Consider the following 18,468-nt stretch of genomic DNA (forward strand, 5'->3'; position numbering starts at 1 on the left):
AACGTGAGCCTTACCGCAAATCTCGCTTCAGGCCTACTATGTTATGGATAACAATAAGGCATCGCATTGATGCGTGATCGAAGTTCGTAGTTTCGACGTATCGTTAGTTGAAATCGAGCCCATGTCTTGTTCGTTTCTAAACATGAATCATACGAATTGTAAATTCGATTGAAATCAATTTGGATTGCAGCAGACGTTTCGAGAATACACTGTGTTCGCTAGTACGGACGCCTGTGGTGATTACATCACTTCTTTCGCGGTAAAAGAAGTTCAACAATGTGTAATGAAGGGAAGTAATTCGTATTGCATAATTATCGAGTATGATTGTTCGTTTCAGCCACATATGCTGAATCAGTTACTTGTATAACTGCTTTCATGAACACATCTATCCGGGAGTCCATCGATCAAACTATGTATCTGCGATTGGTAACCAATCTAAATTTCAGAACAGTGGTTCTTAACCTCTACTGTACCGGCGGCACTTACGATTCTCTGGAAGCCCTAACATAAGGCTTAACATGAGCAATTAACGCAGTATGATAGAATATTCCAAGCTCCAACGTTAACTCCCCTAAATACGATAGAAGGTTTCGCATTTTGCACATCGTACTAGGACTGCATCACCAGTTACCGGTTACATAAGTAATAATGAAGGTAGGTGGGGCTCCGGCGAACAATAAAATGTTGGATTTTAACGTTGGATTCACTGAACACTAGAACAGTCAGGACTGTAACAGCACTTCGTCAGCTCCCCCCCCCCCCAATAAAAAAATACTAAATAAAAACGCTGGTCTTGGGCCATATGGTGACAAACCAAACTTTTGGGGGGCTTCGCCAAAACGCGAGTGCAACAATAACCAGGGTTGCTGATTAGAACCTTCAACTCCGTTTTATCTGAAACGGTATTCGGTATATTATTGTATATCTGAATAAGTAGAATATCACCGAAATAACCGAAATATCATTATAGTTACAATTTCAATGTTTCAATTTTATACCGCACTTAATCATCGTAGACACGAAAAGAGAAAAAATATCATTTGAATCTTGCGTTCGGATTAGCAAGGGACCGAAATCGGAATAAATCAACTGTCGGGGTATGGCCGCTGCTATCGCGTCAACGATATCGTAAGTAATTGAGCGCCGACGATTAACTGCACTGCACGTAAAGATTCATCTCGATCTGGACGCGTCACTGCACACGTGGTAGCATGTATCGAAATCAAACGAACGCAATAATACAATTCGGTGGATTACGCTCGAAATCGACAATACGAAGATATACTTCCATGCATGACAACGCGGTGAACTTCGACCGCTTATAACCTTATATGATTCCATATTAGATTATGACTAAGGCAAGTTTTTGCAACTTTTGCAACTTTTTTTACAACTTCCGGCCGCTTCCTAAATACTCAGAAGTTATGTGGTATGGTGTTTCAAGCTGTTCGGAGCATTCTTACATTGCAACGTTTTGCTACTTTTCTCCATTTTTTCCATGCAAATTTTGTAACTTTTTCGATTTTTCATGAAACTTTATGCGACTTTTTTCGGTTTTTCATGCAACTTTTTGCAAGTTCTTTTCGATTTTTCATGCAAATAACTTTTTACTGGAAATATGTGGCCGTATATGTAAATAGATCGCTTGATTATCTCACTGTCGTTTAAATTTAAGGTCCTTTCTGATGTGACGTATATTCCGGATAGACCGCCGAAAAATATACTTTCACTTGGTCAATTTTTCAGCTATTGATTTTGTTGAAATCGCCAACATCGTGTCTGGTTACATTGCCTTGGATACGGATCGATTCGAGTATCTCATACCCTAACATTTTCAAGGAACTTGTCCATAAATGCAACATTATTAGTGCACCTTTGTGAAAAATAAATGCAACTTTTTACTGTAACATTTGTGAAAAATAAATGCATCTTTCAACGGATTTGACTGCAATAAAAACTTGCCCTAATTATGACCAATTGACCATGCAAAGCCATACGATCACTACCAACGTACCTAACTGCGATATCCGCCATTTTGTATTTGTTTTGTGTTATATACGGCAGGGGTAGGCAACCTCTTTTCTCTGCCGGCTGGATTCAAAATGTAATTTTTTCGCGTACAGGTCAAGCAGTACAATGACAGAGTTTGCTCTACTCGTGCTAAAACAGTATGTGGTATCAATGTTCCGTTGTTTCGTTCCGCAATACCGGGTATGGAATGATATGATCAAATGTTACCAATGAGTTAATTTATAACTTACTATGATATGACTCACGTTATGAATATCATCCAGCGTATTTCGATTATTGACTACCACTGAGACAATATTTTATTATACTGACAGGAGGGTGGGGCTTTCTAATACCACTCCTTTCGCTAAAGACGAATCAAACAGCGGAAATTCGAAACAATCAATCATGCTACTCGCCAATTTCGACAGGAGTTTTCAAAAATACAATCTCTAGTAATCTTACTAAATATACACATAGTTACTTACATACATTTCTACAATGTAAAATGTACATGTTACATATATGGATGCAGTAAGGGCGAGTTAACGAGCTCATTGGTCACAATCCAGAATTTAGATGACATCATTCCTATACCATCATAATTTCGAATGACACAATGACAATCTGATGCTATTCCGTTCTGGTTCATAACTTTTTCCACAAGTATTGTTCACGTTTACATTTATAACTTTACAGAAATGTAGTATTTGAAAATAGAATTGTGACGTCATGTGCTGAATACATGAATCTTGACGGAAGGGTAGTTGATAGTCGACGGTTAATTCGTTACGACATACTTGATGCGATAGCAGAGGTCATTCTACGAGAGAATATATTCTAATTTCGGCGTCCTGCGAATTTGATCGCAGACGTAATTCAAATGATGTTTTCTCTCTTACGTGTCTACCGCGACCATGTGCAATATAGAACATAATACGCTCTGCAATTTTACAATGTGCAAGGGCATTTTGGACATTCTTGTTGGCCTGTTGATGCCATCCGTTGTCATTGCCCATGCCTTACTTAAGATATAGGCCGACAATATTAGTAGACCGTAATACTTGTGAAATAAGTATGTTTCTTTAGAATGAAATAAAATCAATCATGCCCGTTTAGAACCAAGTCAGTACAAAACGACGGGCCAATATCTATTACTGGGGGCTGGAATAACCCCACCAAAGCTTGCCTCTTCATTGCGACTTTGGGCAAGAAACGAGGCAATATCAAACGCTGTTTCTAATCGTTGTCCCAACAGCCTGATTATTGAGAAGCGGGACCGGAATGACACCTCGGTGTCATAAACAAGGTGTAAGTGCGGTGTTCTCTGCGATAGCAATCTCAGTAAAAATTGTGTGGGCACATAGCGATGTGCAGCGTGCATAACGTTGCACCCAACATATGCATAGCCATTTTTTCAGTTATTGAACGATATAAAGCAACAGGTAACCGTAGTTAAGCGATCAAAACTATAATTCACATTCATTTGATTGACCACGCGAACACGTTTGTACGCATGGATCGGTCTCCAGCTTTGATTTGAACCAGAATACAGTTTCCTGATACTGCCAGTTAACTTAGGTGAAGAAACCATTAATATATGATTGCACAAGTCGATTCCAAATGTTGTTTGCTGTTAGAAGTGACACCACCGTATAACGTCGTTACATTTCATTTTAATTTGATTTGAGTTTGACCATTTCTGCGACCACACAGAACGCTTTTGAGTAAATCAAGCTGATTTAAGTGCATCCTTGGGATTTTGGCCTAATGTGAAAGCTTTGAAAATAATTTCCTTCTGACATTTTACGTTATGGACGTACATGTACAACCTTATTGGCCGAAAGGTCACATGCAGCGTACAAATAATTGCGCGGGCCACTTGAGTGTTGATGAGCTACAGTCATCAGCCATATAGTTATCATTTGGACTCTGGTGTTTATATTTTTGCCTTGATGTTTTTGCAACCTATATTTACCGACTCATGATATGCATACACGCGATCTGTGCGTATAAGCATATCATGAGTGTATGATGTGCATATGCCGCTGGACAAGGAATGTGAAGAGATAGCCAGATGGCACAGATGGCAAGGAGGCCGCCATTAACTGGGCACTGAACGAAAGTGATGAAATTTTTCATCACAAATTTCGCGAGTAATCCACGGACTATCAAGGCCTGAGCCAGAAAAAATAACTTTGGGGCAAAATATTTAATAGAGAACCACTAATTATATTCAGCGTGCATTTATTGACCATAGCCGTAAACTACAGTTTTCAAAGTTAATGAATGCATTAAAAATATTGGTACTTGCATTAATTGCATATGTGCGATCGGATATAGGATTTACAGGTAGAGTTGATGGGAGTGGTGTTTACGAACAATTCAGAAACCCATGACACAGGGTTAAGACTATTTGAAGCATGCTGTTATTACGTGAACCCCGTCTCAATACTTCATATAAGTTGTAATAACACTAAAATACTAAAATACTAAAATAAAACGGAAAACTCATTTCGTAAGATGCGAGCGTACTGTATCGCATTTCTTCACAAATTGTAATATTTTCCTCTGCGGCTCAGATTGCATGGACTCGGGTCGGGGAGCCATTTCGGCATCTGGACATATCAATATCGAAGGTTTTGCCCAACATGCATCGGCCATTTAGGTTTTATTTCCGTCAAGTTTTCTGCGAGCGCACATTGTGGAGTCGCATGTTGCCAATATTAAAAACTAGAAATCCGGTGACACTAAATCGTGCGAAGCGCGAAGTAAAATCTTCCCAAAATAATCTACTCTATGTTAATTTTCGAAGATTTACGAACAATTTGGCAACTGCCATGACAAGGCATATTGGAAATTACCGCTCGGACCACTCTCAACTAGAGGTCAACCAATTATCGACCTGACCTTTTATCGAAGCCGATATTTGGAACTTTCTCGATTATCGATATCGGTCTATGAAGGCCTTTATCGCACATATAAATTAATTCAAAAACATTCGAAATTCAATGTTCCGTATTCGTAATCTCAAGAAATCGACGACGCAATAATGATAAGTAGGGCAAATTTTTGCAACTTTTGCAACTTTTTTTTTACAGCTACCGGCAGCTTCCTAAATACTCGTAAGATATGTAGAATGCTGTTTTAAGCTGTCTGAAGGAATGTTATAGTGCAACTTTTTGCAACTTTTGTCCATTTTTTCATGCAACTTTTTGCAACTTTTTCGATTTTTCATGAAAGTATTTTCGACTTAACACCGTAAATCAGCACCGAAGTCATGCTTTTACGGGTATTTCGGGAGCTGAGCCGGAAAATTGACTTTTTTAGTCAATCTGGAAAGTTGACCTTTTTTTTGTTTTTTTTAGTCAACCGAGCAAAATGTGGTTTTATAGTGCAACTTTTGCAACTTTTGTCAAAAATAAATGCAACTTTCCGCGGATTTAACTGCAACAAAAACTTGCCCTAATGATAATTGACGAATTCACCCTTGCGGGACGAGTTTAACTCGGTGAGCATGCTGAGAAACTATGCTTCCTGCATTACAATCTACCTCTACTGGACTGATCTGCAATTCTGCATCACATTTTGCTTTTTGGGTAATCCCAAATTTCAATGCATGTGCACAATTAGGCAATAATTCTTTTTTAATTTCAGTTTTCTCGTTTATTGTTCAGCTTTCTGCAGCATGTACAAGTACCAGCATGCCTAATATACAATATTTATGGCGAAATGGTTCTCTGCTACTACAATATTATTGTATGGCCTGTCAGATTGGTTATCGGCCTTGTGAGTGTGTCGATAATCGGTATCGGCCTGCAAAAGTCAATATCGGTCGACCTCTACTCAGAACCTTATTGTGTGCCACGGGACGTCCGATACAGGTGGTCATGAAATCTTATATATGATAAACAGAGATGAAGGATTTTTTTATGATACACAGTTTGATGCATATCTAACAAGAATTACTTTCCTGTAATACACCTTGCGGAAATGATTCAATCGCAGGCATCGGTACTGGTCCTTGTATTCTCGAAGTGTCTGCTGCAGTATGAAATGATTTCAATCGAATTTACAATTCGAATGATTAATGCTTGGAAAGTATCGAGGTTAAGGAATCACGGGCCTGTTTTCCACCAATGTCATGTCGAAACTACGAACTTCGACAAGGAATCAACGCGACCCATAATTGTTATCCGTACCATAGTTGGCCTGAAGCATGATTTACGATAAGACTCTCGTTTCCAACGACTTCAAATTCGTGAATGATGTCATACAGTTGAGAGAATGTTTATCGTGAACAGAGATTCGGATATAAATACCGGTACTTTGCGAAGACACAGCATTATCGATTCAATACAGTCCAAGAGATCATCAACGAGAAAGCAAAGACACGTATACTGCGATGAATATTGAAAGAGTCTGTGCTGCTATCGCTGTATTTAGCTTATACCTGATGACATGCGCCGCTCAGGATTGCATCACTGGGCCAAGCAGACAATATTCAGGAACTCGCTCCGTAACAGAGTCAGGAATACCATGCCAAAGATGGGATGTCGATACTCCTCATAAGGTCAAACACGTTCCATCCGACGGAGGTCATCATAACCACTGCAGGTAATTGAGTTAAGTCTCGCTAATTTGTTAACAAAGCTCATGTCGAAAAAATGAACTCTAACAGGAACCCTGACAACGATTCGCGTGGAACATGGTGCTATACAACCGCGGATACTACACGATGGGATTACTGTAAAATTCCCAAATGCGGTAAGATAAACATTGCCATTACCAGTAAAAGCAGTGTATAAATATCATCTAAATCTTATTATACAGACGATAATGCGAGACTTATTTGGACGACTTATTACGAAAGCCAGGGTGAATCTGCCTTTACTGCAATCAACGCTGATCCGGAATATCTGCAGCAAATGAGCGCTGGGGGATTACAAAAGGATACTTCGTACAATGTCACATTTGATGAGAGCGAATTGAAGGCACTCGATGTAACGACTGGCGGGGATTTAATTTTCAACGACATCAGGTTAGATTCACCACTACAATTAGAAATAGGCCTATTACATATATTATACAAACATATGACAATACAATATTACATTACAAATAATACAAACAATATACAACTGTCGAATCTCCGTGTTGTCAGAAACAATTTCGTTGGTGTGTATCGAAAAGAATCGGGTTCAACCTCAAAGTATTTGGAAGGCCAAGCGGACACAATCCACGCTATAACACAAGACCCAGTATCAGGGAATGTCTATTACACGGACCCACACAGAAAAGTTGTGATGGCGTCTGACAATGAATTCCGTGCTCAAGTACAAGTTTATAAAACAGCATTCGGTGCTCCTCAAGGAATCGTTGTACTTCCCGCGGAGAGGTACTGAACATTTGTTTTCCTAACATTTATTTGCATGACTGGATCATGTGTTTTTCTATTCTAGAAAGCTTGTTTATTCGGTAGCATTCCGAACCGGGTCTCGAATCATGGTATCAAACCTGGATGGATCTGCAGTCACCATGCTGTTCTCTATCGGTAAAAACGTTTCAGCCTTGACTGCTGACGAAGAAAGGTATTGAATTCCACCATCTAAATCCACGAAGTTACCTAATTGTTGTTTTGGTTTAAGGATTTACTGGATCGATAATCTTGGATACGCAAGTAAAGTCATGAGCATCAGATTTGACGGCGGAAACGTCGTAGAGCATTACTCTGAGAGTCAAGTTAACTTTCGAGACATCGCAGTTCACTCCGTAAGTATAAACGTCTCATAGACCCGATGGATTGCATCATTTACACTCAGACCAATTTGATGTTCTTTCTGCAGAATCACATATATTTTACCGACGCAAGAGTGAGATATAACATATTTGGCGATGTTCGGCACCGTATCAAGATCATTGGAAAAACTGACAACAGTAAATTTACGATGCTGAAGTACGGGAAGCCTAGTGGAATAGCCATCTTGGATGCCAGCAAAATAGTCCCTGAAGGTACATAAAACGGGTTCTCGATGTTATTCCCGTCAAATCGTCTCTCTTGTCTCAAGCGTAGGCATCAATGATCTCATTGGACGTTATATTTCTTCAATTAAACCCTTAAAATCCTACTATCATATAACCCTTTCCCATTCTAATGTATAGCTGACGAAGCACTGAAGCAATGCCAAGCTGCCTGCTCCGGAATTTGTCTGGAAAGACTCCCGGGTCAAGTCACGTGCGTTTGTCCGGCGGGATTATCCTTCGATCCTTTTACAAAAGCGTGCGTGGAAGGTGAATATACAATACGCGATTTAACAAACTGCATTCAGAAGCGCTAAATTGGGATCTCTTCATATGTTACAGTTCAAGGATTTCTTCTATCGGTAGAAGAACACTTGAAAAGTTGAATTGAGAGCGGGATTCGTTGTGATAGACATTCGTGCACTTAAACGCGTTTTATGAAAACATTTTATCTTTAGCAATATAGTCTACGACACTGTGCCTTTCATGTATAATACATCTGAATAAAGGTTGCACAAATTTGAACCATCACTTGTTTGTGTGTGTATTAATCAGAGAATTGACAGTGAAGAAACGCTTCCTGCTATGACAGGACAGTGGAGAGAACATCCGGCATAATCCTGATGACGTTCCGATGTTTCTGTTTCAGCCGTATATCTTAAAGATGTACCAATAATAATCTGTGAGATATGTGTTATTCGCTCTCTAGTTTCATATATAGTTCGTTATGTATAGTAAATTACGTCACAACGTTTTGATTTTGCTGCGCGCGACTGTCACGGGTGTAATTTCGTTTTGGTCAGTCGAAAGGTTTATTTTCTGATTTATTGTTTTCAGCAGGCCTATATGCGGTTAGCATCTTAGGAAGTAGGTTGCATAAACTATCTGCAGTCATTGCTGGCTCATAGTCATGACTACTAACAGTGGCGCAGCCAGGAGAAGGATATGGGTGTCAAAACCCCTCATAATTAAACTCGAAATCCCGTCCCTTCTGAAATGCCGATTCACAAATTCGTGTTATCAGTTATTAGTAAATTGTGTTTTAGTTGATTAGTTGCGGCTTTTATAAATCGCTAGTTCTAGTTCTAGTGGCGAATTTTGTGAATCCAGTAGTAAGTATACAATACTTAGCGTTGTGACTGCACGTGCGCATAGTGTACTTTAGATTTTGCTCAGCGTGACCAGGTGTGCATTGACATGTCGATACCGAGATGAATCTTGACGTATGGTGCAGCTGATTGTCGGTGGTTAATTCCGTACGGTGTACCTGACGTGAGCAGCAGCGGTCATTCCATGGGAGAATATAACAATTTCGATGTTTTGCAAATTTGAACGCGGACGTCATACAATCGATATATTTTCTCTCGTCTCGTGTCTACGAGCATCATACACGACACGCGGTGAAATTATATCTCGGTTGTACAATGAGTTTCTATAAGTCGGGATTTATAATAACATACGAATACCGTAACAGTCAAAACGTAAATGAGGATTCGGCACAGCAACCTAGACTTGTGAAAGCGAACTTAAGATTGCAGTCTGCTGAAGTCATCCGTTATATTTTTGCAGGGTTGTAACGAAGTCACTAGGCCCCGAGTCACAAGTCAATCTCACTATTATAGTTTTGACTTGAGTCAAGTCGAGTCACATTCAATTCACCACCGAGTCAAATCCGAGTCCAAAGTAGTGAGTAAAGGGTCGAGTCCGAATCATAGTGTTGTTGTGTCTCGAATAGGGCTGGGCAAATTCGAGTACCTGGGTGATTCGATTCTGAATCACGTATTATGCTTCGAGTCGAGTAATCGAGTATCACTAATTATGACGTCATACCCGAATTTAAGAGGTCCAAGTTCAAATATGTAACTTTTATGCCGCCACAAAGAATATATTGCCTGTTACGCATCACATTAAAGATACTTTGATACTTTTTCGACCATACCGATTTCGTTTCACTTTGTGACAATTGTGGAATGATCACCACTTCGGTAATGTGTTATTTCCAGGAAGTTTCGTAGCTTTTTACTATATGTTTCGTATGCTGTGATAGGCCAATCAAGGTTTCAAGGCTACCATAGTGGAAAATAGTACCGAAAGTACAATTTTCGTTAATAAATTTACTTGCAGTGGCGAGGAGCGCATAATTTCAGTACTCTAATAATCGTCTTTTACTGCTCGACTCGAATGATTAGAATTAATACTCGATTCAGATTCAAGTACTCGAATCATTGTGACCAGCCCTGGTCCCGAGTGTCTCGTGTGTCTGTCTTGGCCGTCCTAGTCTCCACTCATATGACTTGGTTCGAGTCATGCAAAATGACTCGAGTTCAAGTCGAATCGAGTCATTTTGTCTAATGAGTCAAATCGAGTCACCGAAAATTCGTGACTCGGGTCATTACAACCCTGAATCATTACAATCGATTATTTATCAGCTTGGAATACCCAAATCGTTGTTCCCAGCGCTATGGACATTGCTACCACGGACGCGAATTTATGATGCCTTGTTTAGTCACCTTCGTGGAGGCTTTTTCGCATTTCGTCGTGATTATCATTCCTTCGTATATTTGTCAGTTCTTCTCCCAGCAGGTGATGATTTGCATGTAGCTCTGTTCGTCACCGTTTACAGCATAGATGACCTACGATGCAGCACAGTCAGAATTGTATTCAGTCAATACTCCTTCCTTTCCAAATAGTGAGTCAACAAATGTAATATTTCAGTTATTTCTACGCTCCACAGACAAAACAGAGGTATGTAACTCATCAAGTTACATACCTATGCTTTAGGACAAGTGTGTCAAACATATACGGACCGCGAAGCAACGCTGGGTGAACTTAAGAATGCTTGTGTTATCCAGCACATTGTTATCAGAAATTGAGATTTGTAACATACTTCCACATAAATAATCTCCAATACTTCCACGTAAATAATCTCTCAAGACAGCAAATATGTGATCCTCATACGCCACATATATCACATTATTATAACTGTTATTATAACTGCAATATTTTTGATTTTACCCGCCGTTAATAACAAGTCTGCGAGATCGACACCGAATTTAGAGAAGGTCAAAAGTGCACGTATAAAGGGCATTGATGAATTTCCACCTAAAAGTATGGAGGGTCAGGGTCAGTTTGGCTGTGATTAAAATGTGGACTTTAGCAGTGTTGGATCCATAACTTATTTGTCTCGGTATTTACTTTTTTTGACAAAACCAAATCCATTATCGATGATTTGACTAACAGAACAGATTCTTAGAGGTACAGAACTTCATAATACACTAGATCAGGGGTGTCAAACATACGGCCCACTGGTCGCATCCGTCCCGCCTGACGATTTCATTCGGCCCGCGAAGCAATTCCAAGTAGATTTAAAAATTCTTATATTTTTCAGCATATTTGTTACAAATATTGAGATTTTTGCAGGAAATACTTCCATGTTCATAGGGCATAGGCCCCATTATAACCACTCGCCTACGGTGCTGTCGTTCCCCTATAGTTACCACTAGTAACAAGTCGGTGAAATTTACATCCAATTTCAAGAAGGCCAAAAGTGCATGTGAAGTTCAGCGCTTCATACAAATATGGACCAAAAAGTAGTTATTCGCAGAAGTGAAAACGCCAATGCAGAACAGTTCTATGCAGTTTTCTTATAAAATATATTACTTGCGCAAATATATAATTAAAATATCAATGGTCGCACTGCTGCGTTACTTTCGACCCAATAGATATCCAGACACGAGAGATACGATACCGGACTCCCGGTTTAATAATAATAAACCAAATTACAACGTCCGCGTTTCCAATTAAATATTTTGTATTCCTCACAACGCATATGCCGGGCTAACGCCAGATTACGACTAAATCAAACGAAGCGAAGAATAAGTCAACTTATATATCGTCGTTACCGCCACTGTTTTAGTAGTTTCTTAACTGTATTCAAACTGACAATCATCGTATTTTTCCAATTCCTTTGTTCGCGAATAAAGGTGTTGCGACTTACTCCTTTAAAAACGCGATGATCCGTGTATCATCTATATATGGTTTTATGGTATTCAAGTGAAAAGCAAGAGCTCGAGATAACACTTTGGAATCAGTTGACTGGTCCGGCCCGCGAGTGATTCGAAGGCTTGAATCCGGCCCGCGACGCAATTTGAGTTTAACACCCCTGCACTAGATGACTGAGAATGATATATTCATATTGAAAATACCCCGGATTTTTGGCTGACATTCGTCAGGGGCAATCATCAGCAACTTAGTAGCGAATTGGAAAGAACATTGTACATCAACAATCGTGTCACCAAAATTGATGTCACCCGCATGAAATTTTATCTGGGCTCCTCATCGCCGAACTCGCTGTAAATACAGCGCATTGAAAAGCTCAGAGGAAGAAAGAGTCGAACTCTTGAAAGATGGCAGCAAATGACTCAAGACAAGTGTACTGAAATTTGTGTATGTGTATGAAATTTACTGTGCGGGCGCATACAACCAAGTTGTTGAAAGCGCCGATTATGAGTGTCAATAAAAACAAACAAACCCGCATGAAATTTCGAGTTCCAGCTTCACCTTTGAACTCATCAACAATTTCTCCCTCAATCTCTTTTTCAGGCTACCAGCTTGCTCCGTGATCCATCCCATTATAATTTATGTATATTGTGTATACTTTAAACTGAACATCCGCTGAGAAATTCACGAAAGTCACGGAATTGACTACGAATTATTCAAATTGAGATGTGTCTTGATTTAATTATTGTTTCTCGCGATTTTAACAGACAAGCGCGCGCTTGTTTGCATAACGGTACTTGCCGGTGATTTATGTCCCACTTTTTTCGTCGCCCTATTATGAATGACCAGCTTGTAACAGTAGTTGCACACCGGACATACGCGAGACGAACGAGGGGAATGAGATATATAATGAGCAGTATCCCTTGCTATTGGTAAGCCGCAACTAATATTAGGTAATCAAATAAAGCAAAGAAAATTTCCCTAATGATACATCACCGCGGATATAATTTGCACAGTTTTGAAACATCATGGAAATTAGGAATAGCAAGCTTTGCATATGTACACTGTATTGTACAGCAGAGCTGGAAAACTAGAAAATTTCCAGCTTTCTTAGGTTAGAGCCAGATTTACAGCGACACAGTTTTTTCAAGTAAGCGTAGAATTAAAGTATTCCGAATTAGAAAGAAACAACAAAATCTCAGATCTGTTCAAATCGAATGAGAGCTCATTCTTATGAGCATTAGAATGACAAATATATTTTTAGACCATCCTTTACTCATTTCGCGCTATAAATGTCTCAGGTAGCATTTTCGGGAAAACAGGAAATTAGGTTAGAATATACATTTGAGCATAGAAGGATTGGCACACTTTGATTTGAATTGGAGTATAGGCATTTCGCTATAATCAGTCGAATTTTATGATTAGATTTTTACAGCTGTCCAGTCTGCTGGATGCTAGGGTTGCATTTGAAACAAAGGCTGTAAAAAATTGTAATTTTTTCAAGTTGTAAAATCATGCCATAATTGTGTAAATACTTTCCAAAAAAACATGTTTTATGAGCCTTCGGACAATTACCACCAGATATAGCAGATTTATGCGATATGGGATGATTGGAACCCTCAAAATAGTCGGTTCAACAGCTATATAGGTAGATATTTCGTCAAAATAGCTACTATTACCCTATATTTTCAATTGCCAATGTCAATCCACTATGACGTCACAATTAAATATTCGAAGTAAAATGGCTTGGCATGGCTTAAAATTGTTATAAATTGATTTTGCTTCCAATGCAACACTGGATACCATACACGTTTGTTTGTTTTGTGGTATTCATGGTGTTTGTCGACTACTATGGTCATTTACACCAGGCCGATATTCTTGTTATTTTCCGTAACTGCCGACTTACAGCACGGCCCACCTCTAGGCTTTTTGTATGACACCGCTGACGGATGAGGGGGCGAGGAGGAGCCTAGGTAAACCTCCAACACTTTGGTATCGAAATTCGAAAGTCGTCCTCGGTCGGACTCGAACCCGCACCCATTGGTGTTGCAGCCGCGGATTATACCACTGCGCTATCTCGCCACATACCATACACGTGTTTTTACAATCATTCGGAGAGGATAAGAATTTGACCAACAATGCAATTTTTCTATTCCCTAATCAACCCCAAATACGAAGGATCACGTGCAACGGTTCCAGTTTCCATGCGCACAACACAATTAGGACTTCGGAGGGGCCACACAAACGTCACTACTTAATGCAGCATTCCCGAGCGTAACCTCTGCAGTTCAAAATAAGTTCGTAGTAGTAGCCTCGAATAGGAATAGAAATTCGCCGCACGTACTGGCACACCGGTCGCATCAGGCAGCCATCACTATAACCACACCAGCAGTGAACGACATTGCGCAGACACGTGAATGCCCGCACACGAACCGTTGACATGACGCAGACTATCGTACGCAATCGCGCTATGAAGTTCTCCACACGTTTTACATACGATTCGCCTGGAGCGTGATTTCATATGATGTTTTCGGCATAATAAGGCGTAGTAGAATTATAGATCTGCCTGAAAGAAAGTTCGATCGCGATACTCGACTACGTATATATAAACTCCGCAGAAGGCTTTAATTCTACATTCGAGATATCGTCCATTACTGATCCAGTTCTGCAAACGCTATACGGCGACAACGCGATGAACTACATGCCAGCATTTACTGTCACGGTGACATTAATAGCCTGTTGCATGCTTGCAAGCGGTGCCCAAGGTATGGGACAATACATTTTTTAAATAATCCGTGATAACTTATAGTTTTTTTTTGAGTTTAGATTGCATCGAAGGACCAAGTGAATTGTACGCTGGAAAGCATGCAGTAACGAAATCAGGAATACCGTGTCAACGATGGGATGTTAATACTCCTCACGTCGTAAAGCGTTTCTCTCTCGACTTTTTTAATCATCACAACTACTGCAGGTATATTCAATATACATCTATCGATAAATCACAAGTGCCAATATCGAGAAATGTTTACCAGGAATCCGGACAACGATCCACGCGGCACATGGTGCTATACAATGGACACGGCGACAAGATGGGAATACTGTGATATTCCGAAATGCGGTAAAGATATTTATTATTTGAGTTGGCAGTACCTGAAGTAATGTGTCATTTTATTTACTGAAGATAACGCAAGACTTGTGTGGACGACTTATTACCTGAAACAGGACCAAGCCACTTTCACCGCAATCAACGCCGATCCAGAATACCACCAGCAACGCACAGGAGTGCAAAAGGACACTGCTTACAATGTCACTTTTGATAACAGCGAACTTAAGGCGCTCTACGTCCAAAGTTCGGGTGACTTGATATTTACGGACATCAGGTTTGAAGCGTTTGTAAGTAGTGTCACTTTTCAATGCAAAGCTGAACGTGTTTTCGTAAATGCAGAAACGATTTCGTCGGTGTTTACCGGAAGAAATCGGGCCGCACTGATCAATATTTGAAAGGAAATGCTGCGACGATTTACGCTATCACACAAGACCCCGTGTCAGGAAATGTTTATTACACCGACACGGAGCGAAAGACAGTAACGGTGTCTGACAGTGGATTTAAAGCCGCATCTCAAGTTTACACGACTATTTCGGGCGTTCCAGAAGGTGTCGGTATTCTTCCATCACTAAGGTAACCACTAGAGATGGGGTGAACCTCTGAAAGGTTCAGGTTCGTGTGAACGCGGACCTTTTTGAAAGTTTCTGTGTGAACGCGAACGTGAACCTCATCACGCCACGTGACGTCATATCGCTAGTTCCAACCCTACATTTCTGTGAAGTGATAGCCTATATTATAATGAACACAATACCTAGCGACGACTCGGGGCCACATATTGCCGCAATGCTGAAGTACATATTGACGTTTTAAACGTCGCCAAATGTACCATTCGAGGCAATCAAATGATATAATAATCTCATAAGATCAATATCTTCCGTCGCTTTGCCAACAATTTCAAAGAAGACTTGCAAGGGAAAATAAGCTTACGCCTTAAACGGTCCAGGCCAAACCGGACAATGTATTCGGCGTCTGAGTATTGCTACGCTGATATTGAGCAGTGTAAAACGGGGTTCTGTACTTGCTACCGATATTGCCCCTTTAACAAGTTATACAGCAGTAGCTACCACCCCAATCGCACCGATTTGGTATTTCTGATACAATAAACAGATGAAATCAAGATTGACCCCATACACCTGCTACATTTTTTACATCAGAAAACGATATTAATTTCATTGATTGGTTGAATAAGCATCATTCGCTGACTACCTACATGTAGTGTATTTCGCTCTTGATATTGTGTGATTGCGGGTCAAGCTCACAGAAAAAGGTCACTAAATATTCACAAACGGAAAGCTGAATATTCGGAGCAAACTTTTGTAACAATAAAGCAAGTAAATTTTTTGAGATTGTTAAGGTGCATGCTACTTTAGTGTTGATTTTTTATGCTGCCAGCGCCATGCATAGAGCGGTCTGCAGTTGAAATGCAATAAATTTCAACCAAAGATGTTATAATGAAGCGAAAATTGTAATATATGAAAAAGGTTCACAGTGCAGAACCTATCAAGGTTCATTTGTGAACGTGAACCTCTAAATGTCCGAGGTTCACACACAGAACGCGAACGTGAACCTCACGTTCACACCATCCCTAGTAACCACAGCTCTTCGCATACTGATTTGTGTCGTTGGATTAACACAGTTGATGCATCTGTTTTAGGAAACTTGTTTTCTCCGTGTCATCCGAGACTGGGTCTCACATCTACATAGCGAACATGGACGGATCGAGTCCCACCGTTCTCGTGTCACGCGATGCGAATCGAAATATTATTGCATTAACTACCAATGAGCAAAGGTATTGTCTTCTTAGTAATTCTGACACACAAAACGCTTATCCTTTATTGCGTGGCAGAATTTACTGGATCGAGAGATATCGAGATGGTTGTAATGTGGTGAGCATTCGCTTCGACGGCAAATATGAGCTCTATCACCACTGGGAAGATGAGTCCGACCTCCAAGACATCGCGGTTTATTCTGTGAGTACAATTGTGTGAATGCCAAGCCATATGGTGAAGTACCTTCGTGACCACGATTATTTTATCAAACAGAAATACATTTACATGACCGACGTGCGGGTGCGCTACGACATTTTCGGGGTCGTCCGATATCGCATCAAAATTATCGGAAGCACCACGCCTGAAGACTTCACTATTTTTAAATACGGGAGGCCAAACGGTTTGGGAATCGCGGACGAGGAAATAGTCATTCCAGAAGGTATGTAGCAATATCGTTGCTGCACAGGAATCAGTCTAGGTGATTTTCGTCGTGAGATATATACGTTAATACCTTTACACGATCGAGATTTCGAAAATACACAGCGACGGCCAGTGAATTGTAGCTACACATTATTTCCAAATTAGAATAGAATGAGAAATACTGAATTCAAATTCCTAATTAGGAAGAAATAGAAAAAAATTCAAATTTTTCTTGTCAAATCAGAGCTCATTCCCCCAAGCATGAGAATAGCAAATGTATGTACATTGTACAATAATGTTGGCTCGTTTCGACTTATATACAGCTCTCCTGTAGTATTTCCGTAAAAATCATAAATTAGTTTAGATTAGATTAGAGCAAAGAAACATTTTACTAATTAGATTTCTGGCATTTAGCTCTAGTTATTCGAGAATTATCTCGTTTCCCATGTCTGGCCCTACTATATCATAAATATTTCCGTCTTCAGCTGGAGAATCGCTACAGCGTTGTCAAGAAGTATGCGCTGGGGTTTGCCTGGAAAACGGTCAGATGCAATCCACCTGCGCCTGTCCAGCTGGATTGTCATTCGATACCACAAGGCAGATGTGCATAGGAGGTAAATCGCCGAAGTTAGTCGGATGAAACTGTGGAATGATAACGGTGATGCTTTTTCTTTTTAGTCCGTGGAATCTTCCGTCCTGGCGCAGAATTCGAGGAAAGTCTGAAGAGTTAAACGCAACCACTTCAAAAGCACAATTTTACTTCTGCTCTATAGATCCATTCATATTGGTGTTCTTTAGCTACTCTCTTAGAGATAGTACTGTGCCTGCTGCTCCATCTTTTTTCAATAAACGCGGATGACAATATATATATGATCGAGTTACATTAATGTGTTCATATACAGGCATGGATATTGACGCTGCGTACAGTGTGCGGTGGACTTACATAACGCTACGTATGGCAAGTCGCTCAGTTATGGCAGGGTTTTAATGACTCGAGTCGCAATTTGTGGTTTACTCGACGTGACTTGAGTCATTTCCCCTAAACAAATGAAGTATTTCTTTCTATCTCTTACTGACTAGGAATCAAGTACTAGAATCGTCATGATAAGCCCGACAGCTAAGTGTAGTAAAATAGAAAATATA

The 18,468-nt window shown here is 40.1% G+C and overlaps 1 protein-coding gene across 1 annotated transcript; it reads left to right on the plus strand.

The window, feature by feature from the left end:
• Window positions 1-6,340: 6,340 nt before the first annotated feature.
• LOC145439971 (apolipoprotein(a)-like) lies at window positions 6,341-18,189 on the plus strand. Its single transcript, XM_080317639.1, has 19 exons — window positions 6,341-6,627; window positions 6,692-6,777; window positions 6,844-7,051; window positions 7,175-7,408; window positions 7,473-7,601; window positions 7,659-7,782; window positions 7,857-8,022; window positions 8,173-8,301; window positions 8,374-8,414; window positions 14,591-14,795; window positions 14,857-15,001; window positions 15,063-15,148; window positions 15,212-15,410; window positions 15,476-15,709; window positions 16,791-16,925; window positions 16,983-17,106; window positions 17,179-17,344; window positions 17,811-17,939; window positions 18,004-18,189. The coding sequence occupies exons 1-19, from the start codon at window positions 6,416-6,418 to the stop codon at window positions 18,054-18,056; spliced, it is 2,805 nt and encodes a 934-aa protein (XP_080173765.1). The 5' UTR covers window positions 6,341-6,415; the 3' UTR covers window positions 18,057-18,189.
• The last annotated feature ends 279 nt before the right edge of the window (window positions 18,190-18,468 follow it).

This window comes from Botryllus schlosseri, chromosome 5 (assembly GCF_051294905.1).
Source record: "Botryllus schlosseri isolate E-star chromosome 5, Bs_hap1, whole genome shotgun sequence".
NCBI classification, from domain to species: domain Eukaryota; kingdom Metazoa; phylum Chordata; class Ascidiacea; order Stolidobranchia; family Styelidae; genus Botryllus; species Botryllus schlosseri.